General features: G+C 40.8%; 1 protein-coding gene across 1 annotated transcript in view; it reads right to left on the bottom strand.

Moving 5' to 3' along the window:
- LOC140233197 (pre-mRNA-splicing factor ATP-dependent RNA helicase PRP16-like) overlaps positions 1–24,146 on the bottom strand; it is a 33,520-nt gene extending 9,374 nt beyond the window's left edge. Inside the window, exons 1-18 of the mRNA XM_072313311.1 lie at positions 24,076–24,146; positions 20,120–20,491; positions 19,348–19,502; positions 17,691–17,924; positions 17,081–17,315; positions 15,990–16,099; positions 15,280–15,344; positions 14,495–14,650; positions 13,812–13,997; positions 13,205–13,363; positions 12,369–12,596; positions 11,541–11,702; positions 10,410–10,556; positions 9,455–9,553; positions 4,802–4,976; positions 3,041–3,196; positions 1,644–1,791; positions 419–581 (exon numbers count right to left, since the gene is read on the bottom strand). Of these exons, the coding sequence (XP_072169412.1) occupies positions 419–581; positions 1,644–1,791; positions 3,041–3,196; positions 4,802–4,976; positions 9,455–9,553; positions 10,410–10,556; positions 11,541–11,702; positions 12,369–12,596; positions 13,205–13,363; positions 13,812–13,997; positions 14,495–14,650; positions 15,280–15,344; positions 15,990–16,099; positions 17,081–17,315; positions 17,691–17,924; positions 19,348–19,502; positions 20,120–20,457 (2,916 nt within the window). The 5' untranslated portion in view covers positions 20,458–20,491; positions 24,076–24,146. The remainder of the gene's footprint in view (positions 1–418; positions 582–1,643; positions 1,792–3,040; positions 3,197–4,801; positions 4,977–9,454; positions 9,554–10,409; positions 10,557–11,540; positions 11,703–12,368; positions 12,597–13,204; positions 13,364–13,811; positions 13,998–14,494; positions 14,651–15,279; positions 15,345–15,989; positions 16,100–17,080; positions 17,316–17,690; positions 17,925–19,347; positions 19,503–20,119; positions 20,492–24,075) is intronic.
- Positions 24,147–24,844: the final 698 nt, after the last annotated feature.

Raw genomic sequence — 24,844 nt, 5'->3', positions numbered from 1 at the left:
CCATCATCATCACCACCAACATTGACATCATTATCACTGCTATCATCATTACTAACAAACACAATTAACATCACCATCATCACTACTACAATTATCAACATCACCATTGACACCATCATCGCTGTTACCATTATCACCACCACCACTGACAGCATCATTTCTGGCACTGTCATCTCTGTCATCATCAGTTACCACCTTCATCCTCACATAACCATTCTTGCTGTACATTGTAACTCCGCTATCATCACTACTGTCATCACCATTATCATCATCATCCTCAGTATGACTACCATGGAATTCATCATCAACATCCTTGTCATCAAGAATGGTTATCACAACCACCAACTTGAGTACACCAATCATCCTTGTCATCACGACTCTCCTACAGCCGCCCTCTCCTGCTGGTGGTATTACACACCTGTGGAGGCGGGTCCATGAAGTGGAAGAGCAGGAGGTCGTCGACCCCTAGAGACTTGAGGAGGAGCACCACGTTGGCCAGGTTGGTCCGCTGGATCTCCGGCACCGTGGTGGTCAGCAGCTCGTTCTTGTAGGCGCTCTCCGTGTACAACCTGTAGCACTGACTGCAGGGCAGGCAGGGTTCCAAGAGACGAGAAGAAACATCTAAGCTCTTCAAGTTATAGTTTGAATATGCTCAGTACTTGCAACACAATACTAGAATCTTGACTAATGTATGCCATTTTAAACTCTCTGCTTAACTGCATAGGGATGATGAGTGAGTGTGAACAGATTTCACCTAGTTAAAGAGAGTGCCAAGTTAAGTGATTGAAGATGTAATCACAGTTGCAAGGAAGTATTCTCTTAAGTCTGACCCAATTCAGAGGACTACCACACCCTCCCCCCTCTAAAGCCTACGCAGTACCCATAATGTGGAGACTGCAGTAAAGGTTACTGTACAACATGATACATTCGCGGCATGAAAATTGGAGCCGACTGCCTTTCTCGCAGCATGAAGTTTTTGCGAGTTGCCACTGGCATCAAATGCATATCGTGTAGGCAAGAACTTTCGGGTGCAATTCAATTTCGTGAATGTTGGCGCTCGCGAAATTTGTGAAATTAAAATGCACATGAAGATTCCTCATTTTACAGTAAGAGGATCTGACACACTACAGCAAAACCGATGTCAACCTGTCTGACTGCACTTGAAGCAACATGGAGACAGCAGGGTGTCACTACCAATCCTAATGTGGCTTGCAGTCATCACTTTGAAAATATTAAAATGAGAGATAATGTCGAAAAAGGAAAAGAGATACATGGTGGAGAACAGTAAGAGAAAGATCTAGGATTGCTTAGCACATAATGAAATACCAACAATATGCCTTTGCAGAAAATACAGAAAATGTAGATTACTGGGAGAGGGCAAGAGAGAGAGAGAGAAGGAAGAGTGTATCAATTTCTTTTCTTTCTCTTACAGTGACAAACATATCATCAGAGGCAAAAGTTGGGATGAGTAGAAGGACAAAAACAGCAGATCACATCAGCAAAAAACAGACACAACACAAAGCACAGGGAAAGGGCATATAGAAAAGAGATATAAGAGATCCATGAACCTCACGACATAAAACAAAAAAACAAAACAAAACAAAAGGTAAAAACAAAAATAAGAGAGATCATCATGCTCTTACCCTGGTCCAGTCCTGCCAGCCCTCCCAGATCTCTGCCTAGCATTGGCCTGGCTGATGGGGTAGACCTGCAGGGCATCCATACCAATACGAGGGTTGTACACCTTTAGCTTGCAGTATCCGGCATCCACCACAAACATGATCCCATCCACTGCAAAGAGGGAAACATGAATACAGAGTTTACACGCTTGAGACCTGAATCAACCTTACTGTTATCTTGCATTCACTGTTAACTCTGTCAATTGTTGTGATTTATGGAATCACACATTCTTACTTCTAGTTTTTGGTTTCTTTGTTTGTTTGTTTGTTTGTTGCTTTTTTTTTTTGGGGGGGGGGGGGGCTACTTGATTAAGTTGAATATCTGTATACTGTTGCTAGTTTGTTTAGTTTATATCCACAGAATTAGATATGGTGGTGTGTGTGTTGCTGATGTTTTTTTTTTTAACCAGCTGAACAAGTTGTCAATAGTAAGCATTCACATTCGTTGAGACTGAAAATCTGCAATTATTCGCATCAAACACCTACTGAGTACCTGATGAATAGTGACTGAGTAAGCCGTTAAAGAGACAGCAAGGAGACAGAGATACCTATGGAGAAACTGCGATGACAAATATTCAAGAGGCAAAGGTGGATAGAGGGAAAGGAGAGAGAAAACAGAAGTGAGAGAGAAAAGGAAGATATGAATATAACAGATTGTAGGAAGAATTATACAGTAACAGAGAGATATGGAGACATACATATACTAGATATACAGAAAGAAAGCATGAGAGACAAAGATTACAGGAGAGAGAGAGACATAAAGATAAAAAGAGAAACAAAGAGAGAGAGAGAGAGAAAAAAAAGAATGATAGGAATACAGCTGAAAGGAAGAGACAAAAAATGATAGAGAAATGTGGAGACATACAGACACTAAATATAATACAGAAAGCATCAGATAGAGACAAAGCTAGTAGGTAAGAAAGAGATAATGATAGAAACAAAGAAATGGAGTGAGAGAGAGAGAGAGACAGAAGAGAGGAACATAACAGACTAGAAGAGACACTCAGTGACAGAGAAATGTGGAGACATACAGACACTAAATAAGCAGAAAGCAAGGAAGTGAGAGATACGGCAAAGCAAGGAATGTTTATATGCATTTTGATTTCGCAAATTGCGAATTGAAAAATGAACACACGAAAGTTGTTGTCTACACTATATGCACTGAATGCCAATGACAATTGGCAAAAATTTCATGCCGCGAAAAAGGCTGTCGGCTCCTCTTAACGAAGCTGCAAAATTATCTTGCTCTACAGTAATAGGAAAGAGGGAGATAAATATAGAAAGAAGCAAAAGCAGAATGAAAGAGAGACTGAAAGATGGATAGTCAGAACTAAATGAACCATTCAAATACGCCAACCCACCTGTCAGTGATGTCTCTGCTATGTTGGTGGCCACGACACACTTCCTCACCCCATCAGGGGCCTTCTGGAAGATCTTGGCCTGGAGATCGGAGGGCAGCTGAGAGTAGATGGGTAGAATGGCCAGCTGAGGGGCATTCTCCAGCTCCCCAAGACGTTCTGGTTTTAATGAGGGAAGTGAAGAAAAAAAGTTTCATCAGGACACAGGCCTGTCGGAAAATCTGATTACAGCAGAGAAATATTCAGAGTTGACTACAGAAATGGTACAGTTTTAGTTTAGATGGGGCTGCAGGTTTCCAATTGTGTGTGTGTGTGTGTGTGTGTGCATGTGTGTGCGTGTGTGTGTGTGTGCAAGTGTGTTTGTGAGATAAGGAGAAACCTCTTATGAAATATGAAAGAGCATGTGTTTCTTAAAGGAAGTAAAAGTTTATTTGATGAAAATTGGTCTTGAAATGGCTGAGATATCCAAACAAAACAATCCTAATAAAATTCAACAGGCCACAATTCTTATCAGGATCGCTTTGTTTTACCTTGTTAGTTTTTTTTTTTTTTGATATCTCAGTCATTTCAAAACCGATTTTCATGAAAAAGAAAACTTTCAATTCCCCTTAGAATTGCATGTTCTCTAAAATTTCATACAGTGGTTTCTAAATATCTCATAAAAAGTTAAAAGCTGATTCCTCATCTCAACCAATACTATACCATCCCTCACCTCAGTCAATATTATATAACGCCTGAAGAGATCCTTGTAATTTGACTGGTTGTTTGACATTGATTATTCGGCCCATTTCACTATGACGTCATCATCCGTGCAATTGTGGTTCCATTTACCGTGCAATTTTTGATCCATACGATTTGCTCCATTGCACCCTCACTGAGAGCCCGGCATACTACGCGTATACGCTTGTGTTTTGCAGTGTACGTATGCAACAGCGCACTACCTAGCGTAAAGCGCTAAGTGAGCACTCTCGCGATCTCAGATTCTCTATTGTTTCTAAATAAATAAAACATGAAAGGACAAGGATCTCTTTCAGGCGTTACATAAAACAAATAATAAATGTTTTTCATTCATGCAATGGACAGAATATTTCATTTGGTGAAAGATGAAATGTTTGATCCATTCAATGAGGCGCAGCCGAGTTGAATGGATCATTTCATCTTTCACCTCATGAAATATTCTGTCCATTGCACTCATAAACATTCATTATTTGTATACTATACCATCCCTTACCTCAGCCAATACTATACCATCCCTCACCTCAACCAATACTATATCATCCCTCACCTCAACCAATACTATACCATCCCTCACCTCAACCAATACTGACAAAAATACATGTCATATTGAAAATTCAGGAAAAGCTTCTGCTGTATGTAGTATGTGGCAAATACAGTATTCTTGGTAGGAGACATCATGTACATGCAAACTCAGACTTTGCCTATTCTACATCATTCTCTTGAGCAAGAGATGTTCTTTGCCTGCTTACTGAAACATTTCACTTAGTGTTGTGTTTCACTGTGAAAGCAGGGGAAATGAGAGTTTTCTTTACCAACACATGATTGAGGCAGAGGAATTTCCTGTCCAATTTTTTTGACTTACACACTGAAGTAATGCCAAATCATGGACATAGAGTGTATACCATATCATGAATATCACCTGGCATCCTACTTCAGCATTTCCTATGCTTCTATGCTACTGTGTGCCCACACTCTATCCTCTATGTAGCAACAAACGGAAACATGACCTTCAACCTTCGACCCTACCTGAAATGAGGTCACAGGTGACCTCGATGTCCTCCTGACCCGGCATGAAGACGAGGATGTCGCCGGGCGGCGGCTGAAGGTGGATCTGGATGGCCTGTTTGACTGCCGCATCCACATAGTCCTCCACCACGTTCCTACTGAAGAGGGTGTCCACGGGGAACGTCCTGCCTGGTATCTATGGCAACCAAGACATAGACATTGACCGCATCAGCTCGCTTTTGTTTCCTCCTCTAGTCCTAAGAAGATGAAGCTCTATCTACTACTCCTCTTTTAAGTATGAAATTATTTTATTAATTACATACTGGTGTAAAAGCATTATTTTGCATACAACACCCACAACATAAACACATTCTTACTTATCAGGAGGTCATACATTGTAGGTCTGAATCCTGCCCGAGGATGCACCCCATAGTCAAGGCGCAGGGACCCAGAAAAAATGACTTTGTTCAACCCACACCGCAGAAAAGATTTGACTGCATGGGGTGGTCGGTTGCACCCTCTGGAACACCCCTAGGTAGTATGTGATTCCAAATTGTGGTATCAATAAAATTTTACAGGCCACTTTAGTTGCGATAAGTCCTTATTCTTTGAAAAAGAGTCTGCGCACAGTAAGACTACTACATGCACCACTAGCACTGCTACAGGTGCCAGCGGCAGTTGTGCGTGTACTAGTCTAAGCGCATGCAGACTTTTTCTTCGACAAACAAGGGTTCTCGCCTGCAAACTAACTTTTCATGCCAAGCTGGCGTCGGTGTAGTGTAGTTTCTAGCCGTATTTATTTCGTCTTTATTTCCCCGAGTTGCAGCAAGTCGAGTGAGAGCGCATACCCAGTGACTGCGACGCCCGAACAGTTTTTTGTCGCAATCACTGGGTATTCGCCCTCACTCGGCTTAGCGCAATACAGCAGGCATCTGCACAATACACAAGCTGCAACTCAGCGAAATAAAGACGAAATAAAAACGGCTAGAAATTGGACTAGGGTCGGTGACGCTTGTCGCTGTAAGGGCACTGAAAATGACAAAATTATCGCAGTTTTTGCATTTATTTCATGAAGAATTCATCAAAACACCATAAAACTGTACATGTACATGTTGCTAGAGATGTCAGCAATACAATTGGATACATTGTAAGATATAATATTGTGCATGGTTACCATGGTAACCGGATGCCTACAGGTGATTGGTAACCCCCCAAAATATATATCTGGAATCTAGACAGGTTTGTTTCTTATGCCGTTCGTGCACATCACCCATTGTAGATCGGATCTTAAAGTACCTCTATGCAACCTCCAGTTAAAACTCCACAGGAGCCTGTTTGGCAGGTCTACTTGTGTAAGATCCAAGATCCAAGACCTACCTCAACACTTCAAAATTAGCCTGGATAAAAGGGAAAGGACTCCCAAGATTTTTCCCTCATTTTCTCCTTAGCATTAATTCAATACTGCACGTTTTGATACAAATTTACATATCATGATTTTTCATTTTATTATATTATATATTTTACAATAGCTAGCGAACACTGAAGTATGCTTAGTTCTTTGATGGATAATACAGCGTACGTGTATATTCCTTCTATAGAAAGGAATTTATCTGCATTCTTGAATAAACTTCCTTTAAGAACATGAACAATCAATTGCTTTCCTCTGCTCTTTTCCAGGATTGTTTTGAATAACCATCGCTCTGTAAATACTAAAAAGAGCTAACGTTAGAATATAATTGGCTTTGCTCTCTGTATTCACCTATAGTTTTAAGGGAAATTTGTGTCCATACATTTACTAAAAACTACATTTGCCTATACTTTGAAGTCAAATTTGTGTTGAAAGTACAACGGACGCAACTTTTTCATGCATTTTACTATTTGAAAATGATATCTTTCTTTCAATGGCCGTTTATTATGCCTTTGTTTACACAATTTGCTGTAACTTGAGAATGCTTCAATATATTCTTCACATATGTGGTACACTTATGCAGAAGGAAGGACATTTTTGAAATTATGGGCTTTAGTTTATAAGTTATTGACAGCTAAATCCTGATTGGATAATACTGGTTGCCATGGCAACAGGAGAATTTTTTTTAAACGATATTCAATAAAAAATTTTTTTATTGCATCTATAAAATACAAAAAAAAATCAAAGTTTGCATCAGTAGGAGGCATTTCGGGGGTTACTAATCACCTGTAGGCATCCGGTTACCATGGTAACCATGCATAATATTATACCTTACAATATATCCCACTGTATTGTTGACATCTCTAACAACATGTACATAAATAGTTTTATGGAGTTTTGATGAATTCTTCATGAAATTAATGCAAAAACTGTGATAATTTTGTCATTTTTAGTGCCCAAACAGCAACAAGCGTCACCCTAGTCTAATTTCTAGCCGTTTTTTGTTGGTCTTTATTCATCTGAGTTGCAGCTTTTGTATTGTGCAGAAGCCCGCTGTATTGCCCTAAGCCATGTGAGGGCACATACCCAGTAACTGCGACAAAAAACGGTTCGAGCGTCGCAATCACTGGGTATGAGTTCTCACTCGGCTTCCTTCAACTAGGAGAAATAAAGAGGGAATAAATACGGCTAGAAACTACACTACACTGACCCCAGATTGGCATGAAAAGTTAGTTTGCAGGCAAAAACCCTTGTTTGTTGAAGAAAAAGTCTGCATGCGCTAAGACTACTACACGCACCACTGGCACGGCGCCTGTAGCAGTGCTAGTGGTGCGTGTAGTAGTCTTAGCATGCGCAGACTCTTTTACGTTTGTTCCGACAAATAATGATGAAAAGTGGCCTGTAAAATTCTACTGATACCACAATTTAGAACCACATACTACCTGGGGATGTTCATGGAGGTCCCATCTACCACCCTGTCTGGTCAAACCTCTTCTGCGGGATGGGTTGAACGAACTCCTTAATTAAGCCCCGTACAGGAATTAGCGCCTTGACTACCAGGATTACTTTTGTCATTGCTACTACTAAAACACTGATCAATTCAGTGCTTAGTTACATAGTGTACATCGATGTAGGGCAATTCGTTAACCAGTTGCCTATTCTCACCTTTTCTTATAAAATCACTCTCAAGTTTTTTTTTTTTTTTTTCTCTTTCACTATCAATGCCATATTCTGGACAAGGGTATCAAATGTTATTGGAGAGCCCTCTAAGTAATAACATTCAGCTTCAGAAACAATGTTTTTGTGACAAATTGCTGAATGAAAGAAACAAAAACAACAAAACATTGGCATCATCATTATGTTCATTTGATCTCAATTTATGTTGTGCTCTTATTGATGTTCCAACATCTTTTCTCTTCATCTTGAACAAAAATATACTAATGCAAATTGAATGAATCTTCAGTGCCGCGAAGCATAACTGTTGAATAATGCAAAGTGTTATACTGATTGGGTTGAACTGCCTTGGTCTATGATTGATTAACAAGCAATTATGAGACTCGATATGAAGCTGATGTTCAAATTCATTGCTTCAGTGCATGTACCATGATGGATATACGTATAGGTCGCTGTTTTGCAAAGCATGCAAACATTACTTCATCGCCGCAATTGTAATCTCACTCAGGCATCACACCAAAAGATTCATTTATTCTTGCATATGGCACAATGTGCTTGATTGCTACAATTTGGTGATTATTGCTAATCACCTGGGGTGAATCACGAGGAGACGGCATATCATTCCCTCATTTTCATGTGTGGGTGGGTAGGGGGAACACTTCATTGGGTAAGCAGCCTGCTCTTTTATATGAATGAATGAAGTGGGATATCTAAAGGTAAAACATAGTTCTGGTTATGGTTTGAGTACCCAGCTTGCACCATTTCATATTTGCCTGCAATACATCGTAAGGGTCTACCAAGTAACTTACCTGGCAGATGCAATTTGCCAGGATGATGAATAGTTAAAAGTATAAAATAATAAAAGTTGATATACCGACTTTTATTCCATGAAGGATCCAGGCTTGGACCCAGGGACAACTCGGCCCTATTTCAGACAATTTACACGCAGTTAATGATCGGCATATTTTATATATAGGTGTACGTTCATTTTGTATGCGCACCAAAGATGTTCTATTGTAGAACCTCCTTGATGCGTGCATTGTATCAACTCGGCCCCTAACTGCAACCAGCCAGAATGTGAAGTGTTCCCATAGTACAACTGCACAATTCAGAGGGACAACTCAGCCCTGCTGTCAAAGCGAGGCAGAGTTGTCCCCAAGTCCGAGTTAGCCTGACTCCTATCAGGTAAGTTCTGAGATTGTGACTCTGGTGAACCTTTTTGATTAATATTTCACATTTTTGTCGCTACCAACAAATATTTTGTTATTACAGCGTCATTCCATACAATTCTTAGGCATACATGTACATTTTGGAGCGAAATTTGGCAGTTTTGCAAGTGTACAAGAACTATGTTTTACCTTTAACGTGCATGAGTCATGTCTAACTCACACACACACGGGACATTCATTTAATGTCCTATCCGAGCAAACAGAATGTTTTGCCCCTTACTAGAGGGGCCTGAATGCTTACACACAACATTGCTCAGTAAGACTTGGCAATCAAACCCAGTACCCACGGATCTTGAGGCAGACACACTACCAATTGAGCCAAATCACCGCCCACACCTTCCCTTGCACAGCGAGCCATCTCACCTCAAAGACTGGCACATTGCCAAAGAACGTGGCGAATTTCTCGGCGTCCATTGTTGCCGAGGTGACAATCAGCTTCAGGTCTGTACGCCGGGCTACAACCTACAAAGAACAACAAGGGAAGACAAGTCAGTAAACAAAAACTCTGTATATACAAACTTTTTTGATATATTTATTACATATTTTAGATATATCACTCTTCAACGTCATGCAGTAATGAAATCTGCATGGAGCTGCATACATCAAGAGCAATGTATTTCTATAAAAACTTGATTTTGAAGGGCAAATATATAGTTTCTTCTGTGCTTTTATCATAAACAGATAGATGGACAGGCAGACAAACATTTATAGAATATTCATAATTGTAATATGGCTGTTATGACTGCATTCATTTTTAATTAGATGTCAAGCGGAGATACGCCTTTTTGAGCCCGACTGGTGCTCTGTACAAACAGCTAATGAATCTTTAATCATATTCCGCTCATTACACTGATTGCACCACAATAAATATTAAAAAGGTGATCAAACAAAGACCATTTGCAATCACTTTGATGCTTACCTCACTCCATTACACAAGTGCAACACAAGAAAGAAAGAGAAATAAGTTTAAGTGTCAGAATATATTGCCCTAGCTGCTAGCAACACATTATACATGCTGAAATTGAGTGTGGTGTTGTCGTGGTATTGGAAATGTTTTGTGGTGTGCCCCCCCCCCCAACTCCCCCCCCCCAAAAAAAAAACAAAAAAAACAAAAACAAAACAAAAAAAAAATCCAACAAAAAATAAATTCAAACTGCTATCATTATGATCATTAATGTTATCTCACTGTTTCACACTGGACAAAGCAATAAGCAGTGCTCGTGTTATCTAATATAACAAATTGATGATATAAGATATTCCTTCCGCAACTGATCAATGTGTCCGAGTATCTGGGCATCTGTTTGAAAATGGCACTAACCTCCCTGAGAAGACCAAAGAGGACATCCGTGTTGAGGGAGCGCTCATGAGCCTCGTCCATGATGATGGCACTGTAGTGGTCCAGGTCCGACTCGCGGAGGGACTCGCGCAGCAGGATTCCATCCGTCATGTACTTGATCAGAGTTTTCTGAAATAAACAGGTCCAGGCAATTCATGACAATCTCTTCGATAGGACTTTGATTCTTTCTTTGTCAAGCTTAAATTGAACACACTATAAACACATGGCAATCAATTCAAGTCTATTATAAAAACATACTTCATTCAAACAAATCAAAACAAAAAACTCTCATAGTCTTCATACTTTTATTTTGGACATATCAACAAATTTCACTTTTCTGTTCTTCTTCAATGATGTCGATCCTCCATTATTTCTAGGTTTGCTAATCAAAAAATTCAACTGCCTGGTGGTACCACGTATATTCCCTATGGCTCTGGATTCAGGGTGTTTGTTTTGTTTTGTTTTGTTTTGTTTTGTTTTGTTTTGTTTTGCTTTTTTTCATGATATGTTAATGGGAAAGTAAAGATTCTCAATAGAAATTATAGTAACGAAAATTCAGCATATGTTAGAAAATTCTCAACATTTTGCTGATATTTACAAACAAAGATCCTTGCTAAGGAAATCAAGATTGGCATCATTTTTCACAACTCCAACTAAATGACTTGTTGCTCTGGCTAATGGTGGATAACAAAGTGAACTTACAGAGAACACCGAGCGTGGCATACAGTGGCAGGCAGCAATGTGTGTGCTAATCACACACATTGAAAAGTAAGCATCTAGAACACTACATGAAAATACATGTAAAACTTGAATGTAGGCACACAAGGCCATTCATCTTAGCAGAGCTCAAGTGCAGGTGTGTTTAAAAACTGTTCAATACAAGGGCGGCATATTGCAGTGCGGCATATTGCAGTGCGGAATAATTTTGTTGTAACGGCAGAGAGAACGGCACTAAATTTGAGCTTTATAAGAACGACAACAGTACCTACAATATCGTGACTTATGTTGCTTGAAAGTGAAATTCATTTATTCCATGAATCACGTAGGTGAATGTACAGCTTATTTGACGATCAACACTGACGAAAAAATATGAAATTCCCGTCCGGTATTTACCTCACTCGTGACGTCTTCGAACCGAATGGCATAGCCGACGTCCTCGCCCAGTGTGACATCCATCTCCTCACTGACTCGCTTGGCCACCGACATGGCGGCCACACGTCTGGGTTGGGTGCAGCCTATCATGCCGTACTTGCTGTAGCTGTCTTCATGAAGATACTGACGAAAAAAAAAAAGGACAAAAACTGTTGACTGGATCAAGTACTACCCCTCCCTTCCCCCCCCCCCCCTCCCCTTGAGAAAAGACATTGTTTACAAGTAATGTAATAGTAAATGTGGTATTTAAATAACATTTTTGTCGCTTCAATTTTATCCAAAGGGCATACTTAACATTCACAAAAGGTATTGGATGCTGTGGAGAATACTGTAAGGGGAGAACCCATTGACATGATGCCCATGATATATCAAGGCTGCAACATAGCACAGTTGGAGAGGTTGAGTTCTTTTCTTTTCTTTTTGCCACAATATTCTTGTAAAACAGTTGCATCACAATATTTCATACTGTATATGCCAAATATTTTGTGAGGTCTTTTATATTTGTGAGTCAGGCGCTATTCACAAATTTTAAAAACACGCAAAAATATCAACTTTGATCCTGCAATAAGTATGTACGTGCACATATACATTTTCCCCTTCAGTACTGTGTACTCTACGAATGTAACACTCGCAAAATTGTTGCGAAGTCCCAATGCACGAAAATTAGACTCACTAAATAAACTTTCTGATTTAACACAGAGAGGTGAACAGAGTGCCCCATCCCTCAGTTATGGGATCATGAGATTTGAATGGATTGATGTTTGCGACTGCTGATGTTAGTATTATCACCTGGGTCAGCTGCGTCGTCTTCCCAGAGCCTGTCTCGCCGACGATGATGACCACGTTGTTGTCGCGGATGACGTTGAGGAGCTGCTGGCGCACGGCAAAGACGGGCAAGTACTCGCGCTGCTCCCGGATGGTCTTCTGCTTGGCGAAGGCACTGGAGGCTTCTGTCTTCTCCTTCATGTGATCAGCGAACTGCTGCTGAGACTTGTAGTTCACATTCTCCTCACTTCCCTGGATGCACAAAAAGTAATGTGGAGGAAGGCCTTTCAAGCTCACACATAGTACTCAGAAGGACCCAAAGTTCATTGTGTGTCATTTGGAATTTGTTTGCAATACAGTTACACTGGAAAGCTTTATATACAAAATTGTCTGGCCGATGCGATTTGCCAGGATAGCAAGGTGTATCATAGTATTTTGGTTAATTCCCTGCAGAATGTTCCTGATTGTGCATCTTCATAGGCTTCTTTTTCTATGCAATGTCATTCTTTCAATTAAGAGGGGTCAGGGGAAGGGAAGTGTAAACAGCTATAAAAACTAGTTGCTATTATGTAAACTATGTTATGTCTCTACCCTCCCCTCCTAACCCCTACACCCCTCCCCATCTCCTGCTGCTGAGGATCACCTGCAGATTTGCTGAAATGCGATGTCCCCAAAGAGACAACTAACCTCTATCCAAACATATAACCGCCACACACAATCTTCTTTTCGTCTTTCTACCAAGAAATAAATGTCGAGATGGTGGTCACATTGGGAATGGATTGCTTGGTGCCATTCCTAACCAAGAGACTGACCCCCATGGGCCCATCCAACCTCGAGCCCAGGTGAGCCGTGCCTCTCACCTTCTCGTCCTCCTTCTTGATACCCATGATGTCCCCCAGCTTGGTCCCCGCCAGCTCCCAGTGTTTGTGCTGGGCCTTCTTCCGCTCCTTCTGCTCCCGATGCTTCTTCACCACATTGCAGCCCTTCCGGGCAATCTGGGCCATGTCGGACGTGTTGTCCTGCAGCAGAAAAGAAGAGAAAAAAAGAAAAAATAATGAATAAAAGAGAAATATAGGTATACAAATAATCACATACAAACACCATCCATTCATTAAGTCCATTATCGGACAGAAGAAAACTAGACCTCTCCATTCATACCTAGCAAGAAATATTCTTGAAGTTTTTGACTGAGAATATCCCACGTTTTTTTTATTATATATATATATATATATATATATATATATATATATATTTTTTTTTTTTTTTTTTTTAGCAGGTTTAATTACAGATACAAGTGTATCTCAAATTGACAAGAACGGGCTTACCTCATTTTGCAATTGATTTCGTCATATACATACATTTGTCTTTGAGTACCCTGTACTAACCTGTGATGGGGATTGAATTTTGAAGCATCACTGTGCTGAAAAACAACTAGGGTAAAGGAATGGGCAAGGTACAGACACTAACCTTGACTGGGACCACTGGTTCCGGCTGCTTGGTGAAGACAATCCTGCCGTCCAGGAAGGGCGGGACGATGTTGTGCACCAGCAGGTGGACCCTGTTCACCGTCTCTTCCTCGATCTCCTCGTCGTACTGGATCTTTTGGACCACGCCACTCGTCAGCATCCGATTGGTCTCCCACTTCTCGTTGTCCTGTTGTGATCGGTGGAGATTTCAGTCAGATGCATTATGGGAATGATTTCAATAGTTACGTTCTTCAAAGCTAATCACTAATACCCTCCTCCCCCAAACAAAGGAGTACTGTGACATTACTCAAGGCAAAGGAAGGGGAATGTACACTACTCTGCAACATCAATGCACAGAAGAAAAGCTTTTAAAACTTTGTAAATCAAAACACTTGGTGACCTCACCATTTACTGCGGTCAGTTAAAACATTATACACTGAATACAGGGCAGAAACAGAGTAGATCAATGTTACTGCAAAGAAATAGCTGTCCAAAAGAAACAGACAAAAATGACTTTGAAACATTCACGTCCAAACCTAGGCTGCAATCACATTCATCTGCTATTCAGTTAAGTATAACCTGAAACTAAGTGATTTAAACCATCACCAAGAAAGTTAGACCAGCGTCAGAAATGTCAGCCAAAAGGCCCTGCCTCTACAAACTCCACATGTGTGTGCTACCTACCACGTTGATTTGGCGCTGCTGGGCCGACATTCTCTTGGCCTTCTGAGTCGCCAGGTCCTTCTCCTTCTTGGCCGCGTACTCCGCGGGAACGGCGGCAAACGGGTTGTTGGTGTCATCGTAGCCCTCGTCGGAGCCGTACCACTGACGATCCAATCTCTGGTGGAACAACAAGTAACAGAACAGACTGCGCATCAAAACTACTGCTGACCACTAATGGGATGACTGCACTATTCTATTCTCTGGTTCCATTCACAGCATGAAAAAAATGAACACTATATTTAATTTAGAATGTTTGCATGTCACGCACGCCATCCGTGCAACACTGAGAATGGCCTTCACATTGAAGACTTATCAATAAATTATATTCATAAGGCACATAATATACAATAGATGAGCATTTCTGCGAATGACTGCTCTAGCGAGAGATACATACAGAGAGAGATAGAGATGAGGCCACTGATAGCAGGTGATACATGTGACTATCCATTTTTTAAAAATAAATATAGGCAGAATGGTACTAATGCTGGACTAAGGTGTGATAATTCATGTCATACACGTCACATGGCTACTCAGCATCAACATACATTTGTAGAAGAGAGATGCTACCACTCCTATGCAACACAAACTAATGTGAAAGATGCTATTAAAACAAAACTCCGTTTGGATGAACCTGATGGGAAAAGAGAACTGCCGGTAGTCATCAGGCACCAACACGAATGTGGAAGCCTGTAGATGTAACCGGCAGTGGCAAAAAGAGATGTAACTGCCACAAGGAGTAGACTAACCTTTTGCTCTTCCTCCCACTCCTCACGGTCAGCCTCTGAGCTGAACCGAGCTGCAGTGTCCCCTCCTGTAAAAGAAGAAAAGATTAAACCGTTGAAGACTAGTCCAGAGTATACTTGGGCAGGTGTCTATGGAAAATAGTGTCATAGCAAAATCAAGTGGTCCTCAATGGGTTACGGAAAACAGTGACAATGCTTTATGCTGCCTTTCACAGGAATCAGTTTATCTTGCAAAAATATTGTCTTCATTCCACTGATGTTTAGGTATGTTTGGCCAAGTAGCACAGAAACAACAATAATTACTCTATTATGTAAATTACCATGAGCGCTTCTTGTGCATGTATGCAGGTCAAAGATTTCATTGCACAGCTTTTAAGAAGAGTATCACAAAATACACAGAATCTTGAGCCAATAAGCCAACAATGAAATGTAAGTTTCAATAAAAATATTGTGACATGATCAAATCATTGATTGCTTGTCATTCTCAGACAATTACAAGTTACTGACTGGAGGGAGAAATGAAATAATAAAATACAATGGAAGACTATAACTCAGGTTTACGAACAATGACAATATAATGTGAGCAGACTCTTTGAAGATGTGCCAAGATGATTTAGCATCGATTTATGGAAAAAAAAGTCCAAAAGAATAATGATCACAATTTCTGGACGATGCATTTTTCAAGAAGAGGAAACGGTGCATGAGTAGCTCACCTTTGACCTGGGGTGTTGCCCCGCTCTTCTTGCGGTTGGTGGCCCAGGAGTTGTAGCGGTGGGCTGGCGTCAAAAAGGGAGTATCATCTTCTTTCCTTCTCTGTCTCGATCTGGAACCAAGAACGAACATCTAACTCACCCATGTATCAAAAATTATACATACTTTTTTGAGGGCAATGCATATGTCTTGAGGGTGAAGACAATGCCACCATGATAGCTTACATGTGACATACATTAGTGTGGGAAAGAGAAGGAATTTTCCACATCACCATTCAGTTTGAGACAGACTGAATTTCAAGTGGTAAACCAATGGGATTTGTACATTTCAACAGTACAAATGGTGAATGTATTGACTTGCCTTACACTAAATTGCACGATGATTATGTGTAATCACTCCTCCATACAAGACAATATCTCCTCGTTCCATGGTAATCCAGACCAAAATTGCTAGAAACCAAGGCCTCTTACATAAACATTTAACACAACTGCCATTTACATTGACCTATTGCTACATATATGTATCTGTCAAAATTATTAGCTATCAATGAAGGGTATCAAGCATTCCCTTGAGAACAGCAAGAACATGCTTGCCGAAACGTCGGGACTGGGTAGGCCCTTTTCAGGGCCACACACTTGAACTAGAAAGAATACGTGGTGCACCGTGAAACCTTCTACCATCCGACGTTCTACCACCACGGAAGCCTTCAAAGATTTCATCAAACAGGTCACCTTGTAACTTGCCATCAGTACTTTGAGCTTTTACGGTACGAGAAGAACCTGATCAAAAGTCATACCTCAGCAAATCATGCAACCGCAGGTAATATCTTTAAAAATGCATTCATTCCTGGTTAAGTCCATTATTGATGAATTAAAAAAGCTACCCACAATGCAACCGCAGGTAATATCTTTAAAATGCATTCATTCCTGGTCAAGTCCATTATGATGAATTAAAAAAACTACCCACAAACCAATTGCATCAAAGAAAAAAACACACACAAAAATTGTGCACAAGAACTATTAAAAGAGATAACAAACACAAAACAAGCCAGAGTTCCTACAAATTTCTTACTGAAAAATCCACTCATTTATACCTGTCTCCGTCTCGTTGGCCTGATGACCTCGACGAGCCCTTGTCGCGATCCCTGCGTTCGCTGCCCTCACTGCGTTCACTCCGTTCACTGCGATCGTCGCGCTCCCTCCTCTCACGCCTCTCGCTGAAGTCGTTCTCCCGGCTTGTGCGTGGGGTCGGCTGGTCCCACTGGGAGACGGGTTTCTTGGGCACGTCATCGTCCTCATCCCAAGCTGTGCGAGAGGGCGTGGCAACTCCTAGGAATCCAAAATAGGTCAATGCACTTATTTGTCAATGCATCAATCATTTACACTTTCACACGTTTGCCAGTACCTGCCTGCATATCAATCACATGAATGAACTTTATGTAAGAGTAAACCAGATGATCAATGATAAACTAAATTTGGCATGAAAAAAAACCACACAATATTGCTTGTTTCTTGTCAAAGTTTGATTATAGTCACTAAAAGTACTGTTCACTTGAATATCCAAATCGGTACAACACTTTTTAGATGCATCAGACAGGGTTCTTCTGCTTTAATTTGCCACTCTGACACTTTCAGCAAAAATATAAGTGACATATTTCTACCAGGACATGCATCTTCTAACCACATTCCACATTTGATACATACCTCTTGATATTCGTGGAGTGAATGGTTCCTCATCTCGTGGCGTTCTCTCCCAGCTGCTCCTGTCGCTACGGTGGCTTCGACTACTTCTCTCGGACTCCCGAGAGCCCCTGGAGTCACGGTGTCTGTCACGGTCTCTGTCCCCGCTTCGTCTGTCGCCGTGCCTTCCACCGTATCTGGACCCGTCCTTGTGCCGATCCTTGTCACGGTTCCTGTATCGTTCCCTCTCGTACCATTCTTTTCCAATTGGAAAAGGGGGAGCAAAGATATTGCAAGATGAAAAAGTACAGAATTCTACGAAGTTTGCATCACATGCTACATGTATTTTGATATTTGCAGCAAAATTAACTCACAGTTCTTCCAGAACAGTGTCATGCTGTGATTTAATAGGCCTCATAAAACCAATGGACAGAGTCTCATAAATCTTCATATCAATGTAGAAGTATAATAATCATTGCATGATATGGCATAAGTTTCATTCTACCACATTCACACACTCATACCGTATCCCCTCTCTAGCAGAACAGGCTGGGTAAAGAATTCAAAATATGCACAAAATATATGGAAGAGAGAAATACAAGTACATGATACTGAAAAACGTGAGTGCACTGTAAAAACAAACAAACAAACTTGTCTCAACTTTTATTAAAACTAGAAATGTCGCTACGGCGACTGGTGTATGCCTCCGCCATAATACATGGTTCTCCTAATAGGTCTATAGTACAATGTCTTGACAATGTGTGATGACAGTTTCACACAACTGGCAAAATATTAAAATGACAGGTTTGCCACAAATGTGCTGAATGTTCACTTTCCTAGAACTAGGTTCAATTGGATGAATGATTAAAACGTCAGAGTGCAGGTATTTGGGGGAACTGATGATTTTCACTTGACTTTTGACCCTTTTACAAGTTTATGCATTGAGTAATTTTCAAGGTATTGAGAAAAAGTATAATTTCAGTATCAAATGGTAAAATAGTATTATCGAAACCTGGCCTTTGACCTTTGACCCCACAGTTCCAAAGAGAATCACTGTTAGGTAGAACATGCATAAATATGTAAGTTTCATGACAATACCTTGAGTTATTTTTGAGATATGGAGGAAAAAGTGCAATTTAGCACTTTCACTTGACCTTTGACCTTTGACCTTTCGGCAAGAAACTTCCCACAGAATATATATTGGGTTATACATGCATACATCAAGTTTTTAAAAAATCCTTCAGGCACTGCATAAATATAAGGAAAGTAGTGATATTTTGAGGAGTTGACCTTGACCTTTGACCCCCTGACCTTTGACCCATGACCCCCAACTTCCCTAGATAATCACTGCCCATCGGTACAAGCATATATACTAAGTTCCATGAAGATACCTTGAACCATTTGCGAGATATGGAGAAAAACATGAAATTCCATTTTTTTTTTCACAAAATAACCTGTGACCTTTGACCTTTGACCCTGTGACCCTAAAATCCACACAAAGTATCATCCCCCAAGGATATACCCTCATACCAAGTTTGATGCAAAACCACCACACGGTTCTTGAGATATCGACAAAAACAAAAACGGGACGTACGGACGTACGGACGGACGACCCGAAAACATAATGCCTCCGGCCACTTCGTTGGCGGAGGCATAAAAATCAAGTCTCTCGGTCACTTACCCCTCTCTCGACCCTTTTTATCTGCCCCGCTCGACGAGGAGGCGAACACTCCTCCCCTGCGGCCATCCTTCTCCCTCCTTTCTTGTCTCTCTCTGGCCTCCAGGCTCACCCCTCCCGTGTGGGACGGCGTCTCGATGCGGGGTGCGCGGTAGTGCCTGTCAAATCAACGGCGGACAGGGACAGTTTAAAACAAAGTGCTCCCATGTCACTGCCTAACACTTAAAGCAGGATAAGTTCCCCAGTCTAGGAGACTGACACAGCAGTGTGGGGAAAAAGGTTTGTGAGAATGATGTGGCTTGGGTTAGGGTATTTGCTTCAAACAAAGATGGTTCTTCTCATAATGTTTTTCTGTTTTTTTTTTTTCATAATGTGTTTTCATTTCATTGCCAAATTGACTTAAATAAAAAGAGGATTTAGTTCAGAAAAATAAAATATTTGTTGATCCATCAAAATTGAACAAACATGAAGAAGCTACGAAATGATGAAATGTCATGTTTCCATGATCTTAATGACATTGTGATATCAGTCTCAATCACTTATGTTTGTATGATCTGCAAATAAGATGTGCTTGAACATTATTGTACTACATTGTAGTTCCAACAATTGTTATTTTGTTGTTTTTTGTTCAATCAATTCACAACTTAAAGTCAAAAAATTCCCAAATGACCTTTTGAAATATTTTGTTTTGGTATACTAATGACATGCCATGCATACACTGCTTTCAACTTTGTTTATAGAGAGAGAAGTGCCATGATGAGATGCCCTTTTTTACCGTTCATGAGATGAGCTTTTCCTCTTGCCTTTCCTGTCCTCTTCATCAGAGTCGTCGCTACTGTTACTGTCGCTGGAGTCATCCCCCCTGTCTTCCCAGGCATCCTTGTAGGAAGTGACCTTTGACCTCTTGCTCCTCTCTTCATCCACTTCCTTCTCTGACACATCTTTCAGCCTGCGCTTCTGGGCAGCCAGCACATCGAGGCCCAACAGGGAGGTTCTCTGTGCTGGGATCTTGAATGTGTGGTCGGCCTCTGGGTCGGCTTTCTTCTTCTTCTTCACAATCAGGCCACCAGTCTGGTTGGACAGGCCTTCAAGGCGGTGAACCGAATCGGACATATTCCACTTTGTACTTGAGTTGTTACGACATAAACTGGAAAGCAAAGAGAAAGAAGATCATTGTAACAGAGATAGGTGTCGCACCCACTGCCAGATTATTGTATAGATTCAATGTCTTGTGTGCACACTGATAGACTAAAGAAGTAGATTTGGTTTCATTCATGGTATAATCTGGCAAAAAGGACTAAGAAAAGCTAGAGTATTCCTTGTTTTAACCATGTAGCAACATTGCAGCAAGAACCATGGAATGTCTATCACAACACTTCTAATTTTCTCTTCTCTCCTCTCTCTTTGCGAGAGATTCTTTTGATATTATTATTATTATGGAAACACAAACAAAGATATATTCTCTCAAAGAATTGAACATTTTGAGTTCAGCGAGGGACAGTTACAAATTCATGTGCTTCACTGACTATAAAACAAATACTCACAAAGAACCTCTCTAGGCATAAACAGGTTCTCCTCTTTTCCCACAGCTTCAACCTGTTTCTTTAACCCGTTTAAGACGGACCGATTTTGCTACAACACGCATTTCCCATAGACACCTGCCCGAGTATACTCGGGACTCGTCCTCAACGGGTTAAGGGACAGTCTGCTGACAAGTCTGGCTTCATGAACTTCCTCACAATCATATGGACATACATGTACATGTAGGTAGCCAAGGGCGGGGTGCTACATAAGCACTTGTCTGATTGCCCGGGGCATGTGAAAATCAAATTCGGGCAAGTATTTTTGCACAATGAGAACAAATGTTTTAAAGCCACCTTTTTTCCCTTATTCAACCCCCCCCCCCCCCCAAAAAAAAAAAAAAACCCCACAAAGTCAACCATACAGAAGCCCAAAGATGATAGCTGTCTAGTGATGCAACACACTTTATATTTCATTTCAGCTACTTTCTAATACTTACATGAAGAAGCCCCAAGCAACAGCAACACTTGATCGGACAGTTTGTTAGTTCATTGTGTTTAAGCATGCGAATCAATGTGTGCTATTCATTCAAAAGATTGTATTTCATTGACTTGCACATGATTTCTGTATTAGTTTTCCTGATATTTTGGACTTTCTTTTTGGGCAAATAAAATCAATGTTTGGCAGAGTGTCTTGCGGCAAATTTGAAAATGGGGGCCCGTTTCATAAAACCTGTCATCAGTGACAAGCTACTGAAATCCTCGCATCTCATTGGCTGAGAGCAAATTTGTCATAGAAATGTAGCAGTTGTCACTGATGACAAGTTTTATGAAACAGGCCCCTGCTTGCCCGATCGGGCAAGTGGTAAAATAAAGTTATGTAGCACCCTGGCCTAGGGCTAGGTCTTGGAGGAGGTTCAGGCCTTGAAGCTAGCCCAGCTGGAGATACACTGTATGTCATCAAAACATCCCCAAAGACACAGACTGAAGACCACTGAATTTTTTATTTTCATCTTTAAAGGTACATGGTCCCGGTGTTTTAGTCAAATGCGTACGCAGGTGCACGGCGCAAGTTTCCTATAGAGACCTACGCTATCGACTCCTCTTTAGCGCTTACGCTTTGGCCCACTTCCCCCGAGTCCGAAGAAGTCCGATTCACTGTAGTCAGTGGTCGGATCACAGTTCGGCTCATGATTCGGCTGAGGGGGATGACAGCTTTAGCAAACTTCTTTTGTGATGTCATAATAACAAGCACATATGCACGCACCTTGGCATTACTACAAACTGCGCGATGCGCAGAGAAGACAACGAAGGCAACATTACTTAGCAACAGCTACGCACTTTACTCTTGATGACAGCTCAACTTCGGTAATCTTCGTATCAATGCTAACGGTGATCGGCAGTATCATCAACAGCGCCCTCTACACTACCGGGACTATGCCCCTTTAAGTAAAAAACCCGCACCAAGATTTGACCTTCCGAGTCCAAATTTGACTGTACACAAGAGCATACATTTCTAAATGTAGCTGGTGGTCAAATTTTGGACCCCGTTATGATCAAATTATGGGCAGCTTGCTTTTAGTCCAACTCCACCATCCACATGCACAGACTACCACACTCGGTATTAGTCTGACTGCCAGAATAAGTCCACTTACCATATTGGTTTCACCAATCACAAGCCAGCAAATTCTGTTGTCATAACACACACATATCACATCATTTCACATACTGGCACTGTCGTTCACAACCGAAAAGTCCCCTAATCACCTCCAAAATCCATCAAAAATCCTGAATTTTGCTGTAAAAAATGCTAATTTAGCACCATTTTTCCAAAGCGCGCGGGAATAAAGTCCAGTGTAAGAACAGGGTTGCAAAAAAAAGCACTACAGATATGCTGTTTTGTTGTAAGATTTTTTGCTTATCACAAGTATGCACAAAGACGAAATAGATAATAACAAAACTTCTGTAGTGCAATGGCTAAACGTACAGAGGTTAAATGCAAGTGCCGCTTGCCAGAATTTATCCACAAACGGGTGCCGCAACGTCCCCGATGTAACCTTGTGCCAATAAGGTATGCTGCAGCCCTGCTCTGCCCTGTATGTGCATTGACATTGAATGCGATTAGCAACCGTCCGAATTCGGGCCAGGGCGGATGGATTCTGGTCGGTTATCATGTCAATATACTTTAGGATTTTCTGAAATTATTACGTTTTATGATCTTACTTAAAGGACAAGTTCACCTTCATATACATGTGGGTTGAGTGAATGCAGCAATATTAGTAGAACACATCAGTGAGAGTTTGAGCAAAATCGGACAATCCATTAAAAAGTTATGAATTTTTGAAGTTTCTGCTCAGTTACGGCTGGATGAAAAGACTACTATAGCTTGTGATGTCACATGAGTACAACAAAATAAAGAAAGAATATAGAAAATTCAACATATTTCCATTTTTCTCGCATAACAAAAGAACACTCGACTTCTCTCTTTCAGAAGGCAGGGGGAATAATATTACCCTTAACATACGTCAGCAGCAAGTCAAAGAAATGTGCACTTTATACAAAAAGTAAAGTTTTGTGAAATTCTCTTTTCATTTTCCTTATATCAGAGTTGTACGCATGTGACATCCTAAAATTTGCACTGTAGTCTGTAGTACCGGTGGCGGTAGTCTTCTCTTCCAGCAGTGACTGCATAGGTACTTAAAATATTTGTAACTTTTGAACGGATTGTCCAATTTTCCTCAAACTTTTACTGATGTGTTCTACTAGTATTGCTGCATTCTCTCAATCCATATGTACATGTACAGTATGAACATGATGAAGGTGGACTCACTTGTCGATTATTGTCCTTAACTATCTAACATTCTAGGCCTACTTGCATTGTAAAGTTGTAGGGCCTACTCTAGTGTAAACTAAATGTCGACATTAGCCAGTACTAGCTAGAAGTAGTACTAATCTAGTAGTAGTGAATACTGTCTAACCGTTAGAAGACTAGAGTCTAGCTGTCAAACTAAAATGTTTAAAGTTTGAACGTGGAGATAAAGCGTTTTACATAAGCACACACAATTTACAATACATGGGACTGAATCAATTTGTTAAAGCCTTTCGGTGTCATCATTAGCAAGTGTATACGCATGTATCATCAAAATCAAGGCAACGTGAATTTGCTCAACATGTTTGCGGTAATAACATCTGAAAGCACAACAAGTCTTACCTACTTTTTGAGAGGGGTACTTAGAATGCCAGCAGTTCATACCTTCATTGTTAGGACTAACGTTACAGCAGTTTACACGAACAAGTAACGTTCCACTGGTACAACCGTGGGTTGTGTGGGTCATGATTAGTTTACAAACGCTGAACAGCGCCATCTTTCGAGGTTTTCACAGTAGTTTCACACTCACGGCGTCTTGTCGGTCTAGCAGATGTCCAATGATATCAATCATAGTACACTGTATAGGCCTACTAGTATATGCATGGGGGTCTATAGGCAAAAGGTATCAAGAATGAATTACTTATCTGCAACTTTTTATCCCTAAATGTCATTATTCCTTGACAATGACAAAACTCAGTGATTTTATCCAAAGGATACCAGTGGTTCAGCTTAGGCCTATTCTTGATTTAAATGTTTGGGTTTTTTTTTGTGTGTGTGTGTTTGTTTGTTTGTTTGTTTGTTTGTTTGTTTGTTTGTTTAACAAATGGTATTTTATAGTCCGGATGATGGGTGATGTAGGCTAAAATGGGCCTACTCTAGAGTATAAATTCATGATAATTTGGATCAGAATTTATTCACACAGCCAGTTGGCGCAACGAAGGGTGTCCCGTTGCACTGAACGAAACCATCACAAAAACCACGGCCCCGGACCGTGTCTCTCCATGCCATCGCAATCGCAAGAAGTTGGATTGTGATAAACAATCACTTCTCACTTCGTAAGTTTCTTTGCGATTCTTTACCAATCCCGGTACCATCCCAAACCTTGATCCAC

This window comes from Diadema setosum, chromosome 9 (genome assembly GCF_964275005.1).
Source record: "Diadema setosum chromosome 9, eeDiaSeto1, whole genome shotgun sequence".
Classification (NCBI taxonomy): domain Eukaryota; kingdom Metazoa; phylum Echinodermata; class Echinoidea; order Diadematoida; family Diadematidae; genus Diadema; species Diadema setosum.
The sequence above is the reverse complement of the archived record's forward strand: the minus strand, read 5'-3'. Positions and strand labels throughout refer to the sequence as shown.